This window comes from Osmerus eperlanus, chromosome 14, assembly GCF_963692335.1.
Source record: "Osmerus eperlanus chromosome 14, fOsmEpe2.1, whole genome shotgun sequence".
In the NCBI taxonomy this organism is placed as follows: Eukaryota; Metazoa; Chordata; class Actinopteri; order Osmeriformes; family Osmeridae; genus Osmerus; species Osmerus eperlanus.
The window spans coordinates 1,820,545-1,839,147 of NC_085031.1; the positions used below are offsets into that span (position 1 = coordinate 1,820,545).

Below are 18,603 nucleotides of genomic sequence, written 5' to 3' on the forward strand. Positions count from 1 at the left end.
AACTAAACTTAATTGAAAGTATTGTTCAGATGCCATTTCCTACTCGAGTTTTATTAACAATAGGCATGTTCAACAGTCACATGCAGTATGTCAGCAGGAACATATTATCCGTACATGTGCAGGTACATACAAAAGTACACTTTTTTTTGTTGACTGCATTTGAATGACGGTACATCTAAACAAAAAATACTGCAATGACCAATGTAATGATCTGGATTATCTGTAGACACCAGTGACTAAGTCTAGGTCATAGAAGGAGTAGTAAAGGCATTGTTATGCAATCACTGCTTTTCACTTTGGTCCAGATAAATACTTTCACACACAGTGTACTTATCCTAGCATTCAAAGTTATTAAAATAAAATTAAAACACTGGAGCACTAAACAAATTGTTCATAAGCTAGGAGTAAGTAAAGGTAAAGAGGATTAAAGACAGTTATGGATGTACAAAAATAGAGGTTTGCTTCCTTTTTAGTCCCCTGTTTGTATAATTACACAATTTTAATAGCACCACTGTCTTCAGGAGTGGATAATGTTTGGGATGTTGAAGCTTTTTCCTAATATTTTCTTTCATACAATATTTAAAATAAAATAATACTAAATGAGATCTCAAAAGGAATGAAAAAGTTTAACATAAAAGTAAGAAAATGTGATAAAAAAAAAGAAAGCTGCAGAAAGATAAATACTATCATAAAAGAACTCCCAGGCCAGGCTCTAGAGCATGCAGACATCAAAAGTCAGGGTGAGGGATCATACAGCTGTGACAGTAAGTGGCCAATGCACGCACACTGTGGTTTAAGGATGTGTCCCAAGTATCACGAAACACTGCGAGCACTGCACTCTGGCTCTGGGCTGTCGGGCCGTCTGTCTGACTGTGTCGAGGTGTACAGGAAGTTACAGCACACATAGAGGGGGAAAGACAGTAGCCTGCTGTCCAGATTCATTACCACATACTCCTGAGATAGATTAAGAGGAAAAAAGAAGAGGTAGAAAAAATATAACTGAATTTTCAAATTTACTGTAGCGATGCATTTTTACTTAATATTGAGACATCACAACTAAACTTCTACATTTTGCTAACAGGTGGTTCAAACCCCTTTACTCACTTGGTCTTTCTCCAGAGTGAGAAGCTGGTAACCTGTAGATCTGCTGCAAACCATCTTACCACTGCTATCAAAAGAAGCCAGGCGTAACCTGGAAACAAGGAGAGGAAAAAAAAGGAGGAAAAACATGTTATATTTAATTTAGGTGGCTGAGCGGTTAGGGAGTCGGGCTAGTAATCAGAAGGTTGCCGGTTCGATTCCCGGTCGTGCAAAATGACGTTGTGTCCTTGGGCAAGGCACCTCACCCTACTTGCCTCGGGGGAATGTCCCTGTACTTACTGTAAGTCGCTCTGGATAAGAGCGTCTGCGAAATTACTAAATGTAATTCGATTTTTAATCTTCAATCAAATAAAATGTTGAATACTAAAGAATATATTGTGCTTATTAAAGTTATGCATTGTGCTTATTAAAGTTCTGTCTTATGAACTTAGAAGTGTGCTCAGGCTTAAACATTGTGTCTCACACAGGGCGGGGGGAGTCAGGGGTGCGAGAAAGAGGAACAATCCAGACGAGTTTCGATCACAGAGTGGGGGGAAAAGGCTGTATTTTGTGTCTTTATCTCTTCATTTTCAGAAACAACCTTGAAACCGGGTGGAGACGGCATCCGAGCAGGTGGGACGCGTAGGCAAGAACAACTCCCTGCTGCACAGAAGAACAAGCTCAACCCTCTTCTTGTGTTTTTTGTTTTACTGCACTGTATAATATATGCTGGGGCAGGGACAGATAGTTAGTTGGACTTCGTGAACCAACCCAAACTCTGTTGCGGGTAGGAAAACGTAGACAACCGCAGAGCTCTGTACTCTGTTTTCCAACTGCTGCATTAAAGCTGATATTATCGGACCTCTGCGACTCCAGACCACTCTTTCTAGAACAGATTTGTGTCATTGAATGCTATCATTACATATTGGAATAGACACAACATTTAGAGTCCTTCAATACTCAATTGAGAATAAAAACACAGAATGTTCAGTACATAAATATTTACATTGTTATCAGTTATTTAATTATTTACACAGGAAAAAGTATAGCATATTTGACTTACCTGTATGCCAAATGCCTGCGAGGCTGCAGACTCACAGCACCCCCACAAGGTTGGCTGAGTGTGTTCCTCTTAAACACGATGAAGCGGTTTGTGTAGGTCACCAGCAGGTCAAAGCCGAAGTTGAATCCTGTCCAACGCCAACAGTACTAAAATAAGAGAAGTTGAATATCAAGCTGTAAATATAAAACACGTTTAGATACCATCCAAGTATAAGTTCAACTAAATTAGACTTTATATGGGAGAGACCGGTAGTATGACTCACATCTCCATCTTTAGTCAGTTTCCTGCCACACCTCATGCTGTTAAGCTCAAATTCCTCCTTGTTGGCCTCCTGGGGACTACAGGCACATTAATAGCAATGCCTACAATTTAAATATTTGGTCAGTTTAACAATACAAGATGCAATTGTGATTTTATAGCTGGCTACCAGGAGTCAAGAAACCCAGTTATTGTTAACTGATAACTTAAAATATCAACATAAACAGCATAAACAGGCCTGTATGTGTACTAGTATACCATGTGTCAGAAAGAGTTCAGTGTTTCAATGAATTGAAACACTGAACATTACCCATTGTCGTTGTCGTGTTCTGTCCTGAGCATTGCAAACCATTGGTTCTTGTACACATAGGTTAGCCATTCTGTGAAGAAGGGGGTGGGACCAAGTCAAAAACTCCAATCACTCATACTCTTTATAAATATTTTGGAATACTTTATATAAATTGATGAACATGATTATCCTTGTAATGGTGCTGTTTAAAGCACACCAGGAGGCAAGATGTTATCTCTCTCCAGGATGCGCGCTGAGGCAAGGTCGTTGATGATGTACTGCAGGCGGACGTGTCTGAAGACTGGGACGAAGAGAGATCCTTCCTCTGTCTTCAAGAAAGGCTCCTCCTCAGCAAGCTCTGCACAAAATGAAACATCAGGACAGACTGGTCAGTCGGTTGTTAACCTCTGTAAATGAATGTGTGTGTGAATCACACTGTTTAAATCCGTTTTTACAGTACTATATTACGTACCAGCAACATCACAGAAGCACCTACCTGTCCTGCGTTTGCACAGGCAAGAGTCGGCATCAGCCAAAAGCTGCTTGATGGGACCATCCCAGGAGGGATTCATCTGCAGAAACATCCACTGAGGAGAAAAATTGAATTGAGAGGAAGGGAGAAGTAGGGAGAATAAGAAAATGAGGCAGATAGATAAGCAATCCATCTCCCATCCAGCCCAGGGGAGCTGGATGGGAGCTGACTACCTTTTTTAAGGCTGTGTAGACATCCATCTCCACCTGCATGACAAACAGGTCAGATGACTGGATCAGTTGCTCCATCACCTCCACCCTGCACAACCAGAACAGAAGACCTCCTTGCTCAGAAGCATCATAGAGACAACATGTTGTATATTCCAAGCTATGGCAAACCTTTTGTTGAAGCAGCAATTTGTACTTATTTTAATAAATTTAGTTACACCAATATTTATTCAGACAAAAATCATTTCAGGTGAAACAATTTAAGGACCTTAGAACAAAGCAAAATGGTATATATATATATATATATATATATATATATTTTTTTTTTTTTTTTTAAGGAAAAAATATAAATAAAAGCAATAACCATTGAAATGATGGTAAATACTTACTTGATGGCAACACATTGACTTATTGCTATGAGTACAGTATAAGATAGTTCTTAAGATGGTTATCAAGATTATTGGTAATTCAAGTCTTATTCATTCAAAATACCCAAGTTCCTTCATAAGGTCAACATTCTGGTGCGTCATTAGGTTGTTGAGGAGCCATTCCAGACACCTGCAGGAGACACAAGCATGTGAGCATAAGGATAAAAATATATTGTGTTACGTATTGTATTAAATCTAGAAGAGCTAAGATCAAAGGTTTTAGAACACCAATGTTTCCAGATTTTATTTAAATGTATACAGTCTGCATGTACTCTGAAATTAAAGCACAGAACAAATAAATAATTGGAAATTAATGGATTAATTTTGTTTAATCAAAAAAGCCACCTTTTGCAGATGTAACACACAAAGTCAGGAGACTGTGCTGGCCATTACACATTTTTTAGAGTTTTCTTCTGAGGTACTTCTGATATAGCATTGAGGTATATTCCCATCCCCATCCCATCATCTTCCGCTTATCCGGGGGTCAGGTTGCGGGGGCAGCAACCTAAGCAGGGAGGCCCAGACTTCCCTCTCCCCGGCCACTTCCACCAGCTCTTCCTGGGGGACCCCGAGGCGTTCCCAGGCCAGCCGAGAGACATAGTCCCTCCAGCGTGTCCTGGGTCTTCCCCGGGGCCTCTTCCCAGTGGGACATGCCCAGAACACCGCACCAGGGAGGCGTCCAGGAGGCATCCTTATCAGATGCCCGAGCCACCTCAACTGGCCCCTCTCGACGCGGAGGAGCAGCGGTTCTACTCTGAGCCCCTCCCGGATGACCGAACTTCTCACCCTATCTCTAAGGGAGAGCCCGGACACCCTGCGGAGAAAACTCATTTCGCGATCTCGTTCTTTCGGTCACTACCCACAGTTCGTCACCATAGGTGAGGGTAGGAACGTAGATCGACTGGAAAATAGAGAGCTTCGCCTTTCGACTCAGCTCCTTCTTCACCACGACGAACCGATGCAGAGCCTGCATCAATGCGGACGCCGCACCGATCCGCCTGTCGATCTCACGCTCCATCCTTCCCTCACTCGTGAACAAGACCCCGAGATACTTGAACTCCTCCGCTTGGGACAAGATCTCCTCCCCGACACGGAGATTGCACTCCACCCTTTTCCGGTCGATAACCATGGCCTCAGATTTGGAGGTGCTGATTCCCATCCCAGCCGCTTCGCATTCGGTTGCGAACCGCTCCAGTGAGAGCTGAAGGTCACGGCCTGATGAAGCCAACAGGACCACATCATCTGCAAAAAGCAGCGACCCGATCCTGAGGTCACCGAACCGGACCCCCTCAACGCCCTGGCTGCGCCTAGAAATTCTGTCCATATAAGTTATGAACAGAATCGGTGACAAAGGGCAGCCCTGGCGGAGTCCAACCCTCACCGGGAATAAGTTCGACTTACTACCGGCAATGCGGACCAAACTCTGGCACCGGTCGTACAGGGACCGAACAGCCCCGATCAGGGTGTCCGGTACCCCGTACTCCCGGAGCACCCCCCACATGAGCCCCCGAGGGACACGGTCGAACGCCTTTTCCAAATCCACAAAACATGTGTAGACTGGTTGGGCGAACTCCCATGCACCCTCCAGAACCCTGCCGAGGGTATAGAGCTGGTCCACAGTTCCACGGCCAGGACGAAAACCACATTGCTCCTCCTGAATCCGAGGTTCGACAATCCGACGGACCCTCCTCTCCAGAACCCCTGAATAGACTTTCCCAGGGAGGCTGAGGAGTGTGATCCCCCTAAAGTTGGAGCACGCCCTCCGGTCCCCCTTTTTAAAGAGGGGAACCACCACCCCGGTCTGCCAGTCCAGAGGCACTGTCCCCGATGTCCACGCGATGTTGCAGAGTCGTGTCAACCAAGACAGCCCTACAACATCCAGAGCCTTAAGGAACTCCGGGCGGACCTCATCAACCCCAGGGGCCCTGCCACCGCGGAGCTTTTCAACCACCTCGGCTACCACAGCCCCAGAGATAGAAGGGCCCCCCCCAATGTCCCCAGACTCTGCCTCCATGTCGGAACGCGTATTGGTGGGATTAAGGAGGTCTTCAAAGTATTCCTTCCACCGATCCGATATACAGCGTTGACAGTGCACTGCTTCCCCATCCTGAGTCGCCGGATGGTGGTCCAGAACCTTTTCGAAGCCGTTCGGAAGTCATTCTCCATGGCCTCGCCGAACTCCTCCCACGCCCGGGTTTTTGCCTCCGCGACCGCCAAAGCCGCATTCCGCTTGGCCTGCCGGTACACATCAGCTGCCTCTGGAGTCCTACCAGCCAACAAAGTCTGATAGGCTTCCTTCTTCAGCTTGACGGCTTCCCTCACCTCCGGCGTCCACCACCGGGTCCGAGGGTTACCGCCGCGACATGCACCGACCGCCTTGCGTCCACAGCTCCGGTCAGCCGCCTCAACAATGGAGGCCCGGAACATGGCCCATTCGGACTCAATGTCCCCGGCCTCCCCCGAGACATGATCGAAGCTCTCCCGGAGGTGGGAGTTGAAGCTCATTCTGACAGGGGATTCCGCCAGCCGTTCCCAGCAGACCCTCACGTTACGTTGAGGGTACATTGAGGTATATTTTGGGTCATTATCTTTCTGTAGGATGAAAATCTGACCAACTAAACGTATACCAGAGGACATACGTATCCTCTCGTATATGACACAAAATTGACTCTAAATTGACTCAAAATGGTCTTGCGCTGCAAAATGCTGAGGTAGACATCTTTATTCAGGGTACCACTTCATCTGTGCGAGTCGCGATTCTAGATCCAGAGCCCCAGATCATGACAGTCCTGATCGAGCAATTAAAGTCTTATCTTGAAATTTGCATACCTCGACGAGTAAGATGTGCTTGAAGCTATTGTCCTGTGAGCCGTTTATCACGCAAGCTGTTGATTCTCAGAAACTTTTCTGATTCTGTTGTGGCATTGTGTCTGCCTGACCTTTTCCTGTCAGAGTATCCTCCAGTTTCCAAGTGCGTTTTGACGGTGTATGAAAGGGCTTTTTTACTTTTTGGTAAACCTCTAGCAGTTTACCATTTTAGGTTATTTCAAGGGAGGGGAAACTGCTTACATTTCAATAAAACTGTGAACATTTTCTAAAACGTTTGACCAATGGTGTGTATGTGTTGAGCTTACTTCTTCATTACTGAGTCTAGTCCGTAGATACTGGCAGAAGAGTAGTAGCCACACACAGTCTTAACATTGACATTTTCCTTCATGGTCTCACCACACTGCTGGATAAGACCGTCCTGTACATGAACCAAATAAATAATCTGTACACAGCACAAAGCTTTATCTTTGTAAAATGTAAAATCTTTATCTATGTAAAATATATTCTGATCTATGTGGATGTTTTAATGGTTACTGGTTAATCATATTGATAAGAATATACTGACCAGCTGGAGCATACAAGCAGCTGCAAGGATACTAACGACCCTACTGGGTTTGATAAGCACGTCGTCCCTATACAAAGACCCAAACACCACCTGCAGAGCTACACACACAAACACAATATATCTAGTAGTAACCATAACTAGTGACGCACAACATCAAAACAATGGAACAAGGATGCAACCCAAGCTAAATAAATACTGTTAGAACTGGACTAGAACCAAACTCTAGTCCTTGATTATCAGTCATGTAACTGAGTGTACACTTACTACAGTTTATGCACCACTTGTACCTAGAGCCCGACCGATATATCGGCGGCCCGATATTATCGGCCGATATTGGGCATTTTCCAAACTATCGGTATTTATAATGGACGATAAATGAATATTATTTTTTTTTTAAAGGTTCAAAGGACTTTAAGTTTCATATCTTAAGTTTGTATTTTTATACATTTTATTTATCAGAAACTGCATTAACATTATTTTTGTGAGGAAATAATAAGAGTCAGATGGCTGAGCAGTTAGGGAATCGGGCTATTAATCAGAAGGTTGCTGGTTCGATTCCCGGCCATGTCAAATGACGTTGTGTCCTTGGGAAGGCACTTAACCCTACTTGCCTCGGGGAATGTCCCTGTACTTCGTCGCTCTGGATAAGAACTTCTGCTAAAAGGGACTAAATGTAAACTACAAATAACTACAGTTAGGGAAATCAGTTTGTTTTGTTACGCGTTTCTGGATTAAAAAAATATCTTTTATATCGGAATATCGGATTTTTTAATCACCAAATATTTGTATCGGTATCGGCCTTAAAAATCCTTTATCGGTCGGGCTCTACGTGTACCTTGGTTTGAATAAAATAATCAGCTAAATAAATAATTAAATGTAAATATAAATCAACCTTCTGCTTTGGAATAGGCTCACCTTCTGTGTCAATGTTCTGGTCTGGGATTTCCAGCTCTATGACCATCATGTTGGACTCTTTCCACGAGCCACTAAACATGCTGGAGAAATAGCCTGACTGCATATCAGGAGTGGAAGGTAGAGAGAAACATGGATGAAGAGGAGTGAGGAAGAATAAGCTTTTTATTTCTATTTATTTTAGCTTTGTAAAGGAAATGTGTTCACTGGTTTCATAACGTCTGTGTACTGGTGAGGCTTATGTAATGAAAGCCCTAAAATTCAGCATTTAATTTGATTGTATGGCTTCCATTGATTGTTCACTAATTATAAATCCTCTACTTTCATATGTTACTCTTTTTTATTACTTTGCTGTATTTTGTAGGCAACTGACACCAATAACAAGGGCAGGAGATGGGCATCAGTTTGGTTAATAAAGTATCTGATGGAGAGCGTCAAAGTAGCCTACTGTAGGTCCTGGCTGGGAGCAGGATGTTGTAACACAGAAACAAAAACTGACTGGTTAAATTGGTTGTTGTTGCATATCTGTATAAGATACTGTCAACTGTGCCCTCATTAAAGCCATTGCTCTTCAGTAAGCATGAGTGTTTGTCACTAACCTGACAGAGATATACTTTGTGCAGGTTCCACTCCTGCCCGAGTGCGCAGATACGGATATCACTGTTCTCTCCATTCAGGAACAAGGTCTGGTAGATGTACTTTGAGGTGCTTTTCAATTTCTTCCTGTTAGTTCCAACACAGTTTTTAGTTTCAGTCACAGCCGTTCATACCGCATTTCTTTGAATGATGGCGCCTCTCACCTGCGTGGTGTGTCCAGAAGGACATCCTCCTCCTCGGGCTCGCTGTCGCAGTCGCAGTGTGAGCTCCTCTTCCTCTTCTTGCAATCACACCCGTGCTTGCGGCTGATACCAGCCCCTTCTACCACCTCCTCCGGTCCATGGGAAGAATCCTGGAAACGGCTTCCGAGGGTGCCCATCTTTCACCCTGGCATTAAGGGTCATCAGTAAAAAAATATCAGCAGCAGTATTGTTTCATGTCCTTCACTCCAAGCTAATAAAATCAATTTGTTGTTAAAAAGGCCTAAATAATTAAAATTCAGCACTGATGTAAATTGAGTCAGATCATCTTTTAGTTTTGTCTAGATGTTTACTTATACATTTTGTTTATATCTTGCAGCATATTTGTTTAGGTTGGCACACAAAACCATGTTTTTATGAGACAAACTGCTTTGCAAGCTAGCTAGCCCATGACGAAATGACAAAATCCGAGAGGCGGTTAAAGGCGGTTACAGTGCCTCCACTGGCACATGACAGTTACTGTTTTGATGATAGTGGTACGCAAGTGTCTCGTGGCAGTTCATTGGGTGTCTTGCAGCTTTTCTTTACTGTGGTGTAACTGCCCCGTGGCCATTTTAGAATAGGAGAACAGGCTATAAACTTTTATTTTTGAAATATGTGTGGCGGCCTGCGGAAACCTGTGGATGTTGCTCATTGTTGGCTATATAAAAGATCGAAAATCGTTTTCTGTCAAAATTGAGAGATTTTTGATGTTTTGTATAGTTAACACCCTAAACTTCGTTGTAATGTACAAAAAGAAGGGTGAGTTCAGGTAATGTGGGACCAGGGGCGGTTTTAGCTAATTGGAGGCCCTGGGCAAATAGGCCCCCCCATAAGCCGCAACCCCGCTGTTTGATTAACTGAAATTATTATGAAATGTTATGTTCTACTATTTGCCTACTTTAGCAAGTCACTGTATTTCTAAGCCCTGATAGTGTAACTGAGACGACACAGTCAATAATTCCTCTTTCAAGTAATAAGCCCCCGTTCAAGTGTTGAGCATTAAATTAGCTGCACGGTCTGTAGAGATCTTGAGACAATGACAAAGCCACTTTTTTGTTCTAAAACCGGAATATAAGCCGCACAAGAAAACTGTAAAATCGGAGTACAAGCCGCGGCTTATTTTCCATAAAATACGGTAGTTGGTGTGGAAGTGGCTGTTTGGCTGCTGCTGCTAGCAATAGCTAACCTTGGCCCAGCAGCACTTGAAATATTATCAGAAATGTCTTCATCTTCCACAGACTTATTCTTTGATTGGAAAAACTGCGTTAGCTTAGGTAATTTCTCCCTTAACTTCTCCTCCCTTTTCTTATTTCTTTTTTCACTGCCACTTTGAAATCGTTTCATGTTTCCGCAATCATACACACTCCACCACACGACAAATTCTCCTGACAGAAACGTCATGACCTGAATCATATGTTTAGCTATAAAGAATAGAATTAAAGAATTGTGTTTTCATGCTTAATTAAAATTGTCATTCGTTTGCAATGACAAGTGATTTATTTTAATTATTTAAAAAATAATTTGTAAATATGACAAGCTCCCCCTGGTGGCCGAGGCCCTGGGCAACTGCCCATTTTGATTATTTAATATGTGCAAAACCGACATCTAATCACCAGAGCTGATCTTGACTCGTAAATATAACACTTTTAGTCACTATGCAGTGGTTTTTATTTGTCTGACATAATCTGAGTATGCGTGATCTGGCTTGACGGGGTCCGTACAGATAAAACGCATCGAAAGTTCAGCGGCATATGACATTCTATTTCTGTAATGATAAGACTGGCAAAGGAATTTAAATTAAGTTACAATGAGTACTATTGCAGCATAATGAAGGGGTTTAACCACTGATTGAAACACACACAAAAATGTGTAAAATAATAAGAATCAGAATCAGAATTCGGTTTATTCGCCATGTATGTTATACAAACACGGAATTTACTGTGGCAGGGAGGTGCAAAACACTAAACATATACAAATCTTAAATTAAGTAAAAGTACAAAAGTTTAACTATTTCTAAGAACTAAACAATCTAAGAATACAACAATTTAAATATGAAATAAAATATATATAAAAATAACAATAAGAATGAGCAGCTTTGATAGCAAAAAAAAAACGTTTTATGTGACTGTCCCACATTATCTGATCATGTCATGTAATGTGGGGCAGCATTCTTCAGGTAAAGTGGGACATCTAGTAACGCTTTGTTTATACTATAAAAGTTATTTAATTCGACAGTTCTCACATTTTAAATACCAATGCATCATACTGCACTTAAGTTCCCAACTAAATAACAACTTTCACTGTCATCGAACCAGCGCTTTCAGACTTGTAAGCGTGACCACTAAAGGCCGAATTATACTACTCCATTTTCACGGAGATGGACACAGGGAACGCCCTCTCCGATGTGGAATGCCCTCTCCAAGCCCTCTCTTACCCCCTTTCCACCAAAGTGAACCGGGAGCTAGTTCGGAGCTGGTGCTAGAGCCAGTTCGGAGCTGGTTCAAGAACGGAGCCTACTAAGAACCGGTTTGCTTTTCCATGGGCTAAAGAGCCACCACAGAGCCACGTCATTACGTCACTGTATATGTCTCATCTTTCCTAGCAACGCTAGCGCGGCAGCGCCAAACACAAAGCAGAGCCCGTCTAAAGGCTGTTTATTAATCCGAAGAACGTGTTTTCTTGGCTATTGCGCAATACCCTGGACTCGCAGCAGTATGACAACACTGGCATTATCAGTGCAACATTTTATAAACTTTTGCTGTATAGTGCTTGTGTATTACATTTGTGTTAAATATAGGCTCAATAGCTCATAACATTTGTGTTTGTCATTTCACTCATTTGATAGGATTATGATAAAACGCAGCAACTAGTGTCTGCACTGCACTGCGATGCTAGCTAGGTTATCGAAAAGTCGGAGCAAATTTACAAATTAGCAGTTTCATCAATAAAATAAGCACATTTTCAGCAACTACACTGCCCACTTCTCGTTACATTTTAATTCAGATGCTGATTTACAAGTACCGTTTAGCTGAAATATGAATTGTAAAAACTTAGAACAATGGCGGTCAAAGGATTCTGTTTGTCTTGTTGGTCACGATAACCCCGCCCCCGACGCAAGCGGTTCTTTCTTGGTTCACAATCTAGCCCAGCTCCGAAGTGGTGCTTTTTGCGAACCACGTACGAACCACTTACGAACCACTTTTCCAGTTCTCAGTCTGTCGAAAGAGAAAGAACTGGTTCGCGATTAAGCACCGGCTCCGAACCGGACCCCAAAATGCGTTGGTGGAAAAGGGGTATCTGAGCCCCTCGGAGAGCTCTACGTGCACCTCCTGATTTTCCTGACTATCCGTCCGTCCATCATTTTACGGATACCCCTTTGCTGTGATTGGTCCGTATTAAAAACCGCTTGCGCCAGGGGCGGGGTTGCCGTGACCAACAAGACGAACAGAATCCTTTGACCGCCATTGCCGTAAGTTTTTACAATTCATATTTCAGCTAAACAGTACATGGAAATCAACATATATATAAAATGTGACGAGAAATGGGCAGTGTAGTTGCTGATAATGTGCTTATTTTATTGATGAAACGGCTAATTTGTAAATTTGCTCCAACTTTTCGATAACCTAGCTAGCATTGCAGTGCCACCTACTCTTCTGGGGGTGATTTGTTTTCAGCACCCACAGCCTTCGGAGTACTATAAATTCAACGAATCCGTCCGACTCCGTCTGTCTGTCCGTAACGGAGTCGGCAGGGGCGTCGTTAGACCCTTTTTACTGGGGCACGTGCCCCAGTATAAATCTGATGTGCCCCAGTAAAATCAAAAGTTTGAGTTTTAACAATTTACTTTATTAGTCAGTGCATTTATTTAGATTGATAATCCCAGAAAAAATAAATTCAGTATCCGAATCAACGCTTGTAAAATCAAAGCAGTTTAGCCGAAAACACAAACCGATACCCGCAGAATTCCATGTCAACGCGCTCTTCTGTGTGCCAAATAGCCGGTGCAGCACGCACACAGAAGTCCAGGTGTCGGACTCTGCACACAAGTCAGAATTGAGGTAGACTACGAAAACATTACAAAACTAAAGAGTTTCTAAATGATAGGCCTACCGATCATCGTATTTTGACAAAAACATAAAAACAATATTACATGAAGCTCGAAGAACAGTATTTGCGCTCAAATGATAGCAAAGAAAATGTGCGCGCACGCATTAACTATTGATGTACCTGCCAAAGCTGATATCAAACTTGAGTCCCTGAACTGTTGTATAGTGGATTAAGCAAGGGGAGTTTCTATAGCCTAGTAGTGCATTGTGCGCAGCAAGCTTGAAATAAAAAAAAAGAGATATGAATAGGGGCCTGTGTGTGCCCCAGTAGAGCTTTATGTCTAACAACGCCTCTGGGAGTCGGGAGTAGTATAAATCGGCCTTTACGCTAGTCCAACAGAATGCTAACGCATCGTGACTAGCTAGCTAGCACATAGACTGCAGATCACTAAAGTTTACATCAGTTACACTTCATGCCTATTGTATAAGTCAAACCCCACAACTAACCTGTAACTACAGTTAGGTCCATAAATATTTGGACATTGACACATATTTACATCCAAATCAGGTGAACGGTGTAGGAATTACAACACATTTTATATGTGCCCCCCCCCCCTTTTAAGGGACCAAAAATAATTGGACAAACTAACATAATCTTAAATCTAATTGTCACTTTTAATACTTGGTTGCAAATCCTTTGCAGTCAATGACAGCCTGAAGTCTGGAACCCATAGACATCACCAGACGCTGGGTTTCGTCCCTGGTGATGCTCTGCCAGGCCTCTACTGCAACTGTCTTCAGTTCCTGCTTGTTCTTGGGGCATTTTCCCTTCAGTTTTGTATTTAGCAAGTGAAATGCATGCTCAATTGGATTTAGGTCAGGTGATTGACTTGGCCATTGCAGAACATTCCACTTCTTTGCCTTAAAAAACTCTTTGGTTGCTTTCGCAGTATGCTTCGGGTCATTGTCCATCTGCACTGTGAAGCGCCGTCCTATGAGTTCTGAAGCATTTGGCTGAATCTGAGCAGATAATATTGCCAGAAACACTTCAGAATTCATCCTACTGCTTTTGTCAGCAGTCACATCATCGATAAATACAAGGGAACCAGTTCCATTGGCAGCCATACATGCCCACGCCATAACACTACCTCCACCATGCTTCACTGATGAGGTGGTATGCTTTGGATCATGAGCAGTTCCTTCCCTTCTCCATACTCTTCTCTTCCCATCATTCTGGTACAAGTTGATCTTGGTCTCATCTGTCCATAGGATGTTGTTCCAGAACTGTACAGGCTCTTTTAGATGTTTTTTGGCAAACTCTAATCTGGTCTTCCTGTTTTTGAGACTCACCAATGGTTTACATCTTGTGGTGAACCCTCTGTATTTACTCTGGTGAAGTCTTCTCTTAATTTTTGACTTTGACACAGATACGCCTACCTCCTGGAGAGTGTTCTTGATCTGGCCAACTGTTGTGAAGGGGTTTTTCTTCACCAGGGAAAGAATTCTTCTGTCATCCACCACAGTTGTTTTCCGTGGTCTTCCGGGTCTTTTGGTGTTGCTGAGCTCACCAGTGCGTTCTTTCTTTTTAAGAATGTACCAAACAGTTGATTGAGCCACACCTAATGTTTTTGCTATCTCTCTGATAGGTTTGTTTTGATTTTTCAGCCTAACAATGGCTTGCTTCACTGATGGTGACAGCTCTTTGGACTTCATATTGAGAGTTGACAGCAACAGATTCCAAACACAAATACCATACTTGAAATGAACTCTAAACCTTTTATCTGCTCCTTGTCAATGAAATAACGAACTCCCATGAGGGAATAACATACACCTGGCCATGGAACAGCTGAGCAGCCAATTGTCCAATTACTTTTGGTCCCTTAAAAAGGGGGGGGCCACATATAAAATGTATTGTAATTCCTACACCGTTCACCTGATTTGGATGTAAATACCCTGAAATTAAAGCTGAAAGTCTGCACTTAAAGCACATCTTGATTGTTTCATTTCAAATCCATTGTGGTGTTATACAGAGCCAAAATGATGAAAATTGTGTCAATGTCCAAATATTTATGGACCTAACTGTAAGTCTAACAAAGTCCCACATTACCTGAAAATGCTGCCTGAGTAAGAGAGGGGATCATGTTATGTTTGAAAGTGTGTAGCTCCCAAAATACTGTGTATTCTCATTTCAATCCAACATGAAAATGTTCCTAAGCCCTAAAACCATTTACAGAAACACCATTGGGGTGAGTTAACAGTTTTTTCTACTGGAGCCTGTTTCAGGTAAAGTGTCCCACATTACCTGAAATCACTCTATATGATTACTTATGAAAAACTAATATTAATTTCAACGATTTTTGGACATGTCAGCTAGCAAGATTTTCAAGCCATGTCAAATCAAATGCTCAGTTTGCCTGCTCTTTTGAGCAGGCTGTCACGTCACTGAAAGTACCCGGATGACGCACTGCAAACGGTCAAAAAAATGCAGTGTACAACGATGGACACTACTCGCCCTAAACGGGCGCCATATTGGCTACGTAGCGGAAGAGGAGGAGCCCTTTCGGCAGCTTTTCATTTCATTTCTAAAATAATGGCGGACGAAATGACTCGCGAGCAGATTCGCCTTAGATTCACGGGTGTCACAATCAGATTTGCGTCCGTCACTTCCCGCCAAGTGGTTAACTTAAGTGTTCCATTTGAGACAGCACTTCTCAGCGACGGAGTGCACTACAGATGAAAGTGCACTGTATTGCAGTGCACTGTATTGCAGTGTACTTAGTAAAGTGCGCGGTAGTAGACACAGCCTAGATGTCTGACGGCGGAGTCTAGAACGTCCGCACATGGCGGCCATCTTGCTACAATCAACTCGCTCACCCATAACATTGGCTGTGTCTACTACCGCGCACTTTACTAAGTACACTGCAATACAGTGCACTTACATCTGTAGTTTGCAGTGCGTCATCCGGCTACTTTCAGTGCACTGAATTCTGCTGGTTCTGTCCGTGTAAGCGCCCTAAGCAATGAAAGTCAGTGCTCGAAGTGCACAAGTGCGTGGTAGTAGACACATCCTTAAGTTAACCACTTGGCGGGAAGTGACGGATGCAAATCTGATTGTGACACCCGCGAATCTAAGGCGAATCTGTTCACGAGTCATTTCGTCCGCCATTATTTTAGAAATGAAATGCTGCCGAAAGGGCTCCTCCTCTTCCGCTACGTAGCCAATATCGCTACGTAGCGAGTAGTGTCCATCGTTGTACACTGCATTTTTTGACCGTTTGCACTGCGTCATCCGGGTACTTTCAGTGCACTGAATTCTGCTGGTTCTGTCAGTGTAAGCGCCCTAAGCACTGAAAGTCAGTGCTCGAAGTGCACAAGTGCGCGGTAGTAGACACAGCCATTGTGTTGATGCTACATGTACTTTTTAAATTACCATAACTTGCTCAATTTTCAACCGATTTTTAAACGGTTTGGTTTGTTATCAACGTCAGAGATGTCGTTATGACACTGCATACTTCTATTCTATTTAAAAAAAAATAACATAACTATTCATAAGTATGAGTTGACTGTAGCAAGATGGCCGCCATGTGCGGACGTTCGACTCCGTTGTCCGGCAACGCGGACGAGACATCTACCCTTTTCTATGCTGTCACGTATCACTCGCTCCACTGGCACGTACCACTCGTTACAGTACAGTTTCGGTTCTAACCGCTACTGGAGACAAAATCCCTTGAATCCAAAACAACCACATCAACATCACCAACTGTCATCGACAGTTGTTTTACTGTCGATGGGGACATGAAACTACTTACCTGATATAATTTGAGTCCGCTTTTCTGGTTTTCTGGCTAGCTATAGGCTATAGCTAGCAGGGACTATCAGTGTGACAGTTCAGACGTAAACAAGCCCGACAACCGAGCCTGCGCATCTAAGCGTTATTATTATAAGGCAATTGTAATAAATGTTTTAGCAAATGCCTCTAAAACTATTTAAAAGGATATCTTGCTTTCCACTTTTTAATCCAAAACAATGCAGGTTCGGCTGTCTTCTTCTACTATCTCTTCTTTGGAGCGGTACACTACTGTCACTACTGGTGGTTTGGTGTATTTGCAGGTCCGTAAAACACGTAACGATCAAGCATTTTGGACTTCCGTTGACGCGAATCTCTGTTTAAAATATTTTTTATCAGGGTTCTTCTAGGTGGTGGGCTGAAGCTCAAAATCGTGCAATTGAACGATCCCTGGTGATGGAGGAGCTGGATTTTTCTGTATCGCTTTAAAACTTTTCTACAACCCTTAAAAAATGTGTTGGCATGTCCAGTTCTTGCACATTTTTCAAGGAACAAACATTTTGTTTATTTATCGACACAGGCATGTTTTCCGGACAACTATGGTCAGCATCCAATAAGAGCTCATACATGACACCTTCATAAAATCCACCAATCGTATACGCCGATATCCATGGCGAGTAAAGTAGGAAGTACAAGCATTTTGGTGAGCTGGTTGTCAGTGGGTGAGTGGGCTTCAAATGTATGGAAAAAAAGTCAAACAAATGGCTAATTTAGGTATTCTCTAAAGAAAACATTGCAACATTCCACTTAAACGATTATTAGTAATCAGTAATTATGCTATGCTATTAGTAATCAGAGCAAGTTAAGTGATAATGAAATGTGCAGAACACTGTTCAAATAAATATGTTAAATATATTGTTTTAAGTGTGTGTCGCCTAAACATATAATAATGACATGAATCAATGACATACGTAATTATAATTAGCCAAGAGTAGGTATACCACATCAGTAGGGCTGTCCCCGACTAAGATTTTCTTTCGTCGACCAAGACTCGACTAAAACGTCTGAAAATCGACTAATCGAAATTTGAAACACTTTTTTTTTTCACAAAAAAAAAACCTACAAACATTTTCCCGATCTTACTCAATGGCTGCTGGACATTGCAGATTCAGCCGCTAATAGCCTACTAATAATAATACTCGTATCACCAGTCCTGTTGTAACCGAATGCCGATGGTATTTAGTATATCTTACAATGTACTACAAATTAAAAATATTGTTTGTTTAACATGCAAATCATCAGAGCGCGCTTATCACTGCCTAAACTTGCAGCATGCAAACTTACGTAGAAGCTGAGTGGGGAACGGTGCAACAGAGAAAGATTTTGTTGTCTTGGCCGGAGAAGATAATGTCATTCGATTTGGATGTGATTCTTATAATAGGCATATTCATTTTTCAACCCAGCGCGTTAGCATGAGCGAAGTAGGGCTAGGCCAACTTACGTTTTTCAGGTGTGAAGAATTCAAATTCTATGTGTCTATTCCAATATGTAATGATAGTATTCAATGACACAAATCTGTGTTCTAGAAAGAGTGGTCTGGAGTCGCAGAGGTCCGATAATATCAGCTTTAATGCAGCAGTTGGAAATCAACAAGTACAGAGCTCTGGGGTTGTCTAAGTTTCCCTACCCGCAACAGAGTTTGGGCTGGTTCACAAAGTCCAACTGGCTATCTGTCCCTCCCCAGCATATATTTATACAGTGCAATTGAAACACAAGTATCAAAAAAGGGTTCAGCTTGTTCTCTCGTG

At 42.5% G+C, this 18,603-nt stretch overlaps 1 protein-coding gene across 1 annotated transcript; it reads right to left on the reverse strand.

Moving 5' to 3' along the window:
- Nucleotides 1-32: 32 nt before the first annotated feature.
- gmcl1 (germ cell-less, spermatogenesis associated) lies at nucleotides 33-17,366 on the reverse strand. Its single transcript, XM_062478474.1, has 15 exons — nucleotides 16,818-17,366; nucleotides 8,924-9,107; nucleotides 8,723-8,846; nucleotides 8,127-8,223; nucleotides 7,212-7,309; nucleotides 6,952-7,064; nucleotides 3,882-3,947; nucleotides 3,396-3,480; nucleotides 3,187-3,277; nucleotides 2,908-3,048; nucleotides 2,712-2,781; nucleotides 2,406-2,481; nucleotides 2,144-2,289; nucleotides 1,105-1,192; nucleotides 33-954 (listed from the first exon to the last, which is right to left on the reverse strand). Exons 2-15 carry the CDS (start codon nucleotides 9,097-9,099, stop codon nucleotides 814-816), a joined length of 1,512 nt encoding a protein of 503 aa, XP_062334458.1. The 5' UTR covers nucleotides 9,100-9,107; nucleotides 16,818-17,366; the 3' UTR covers nucleotides 33-813.
- Nucleotides 17,367-18,603: the final 1,237 nt, after the last annotated feature.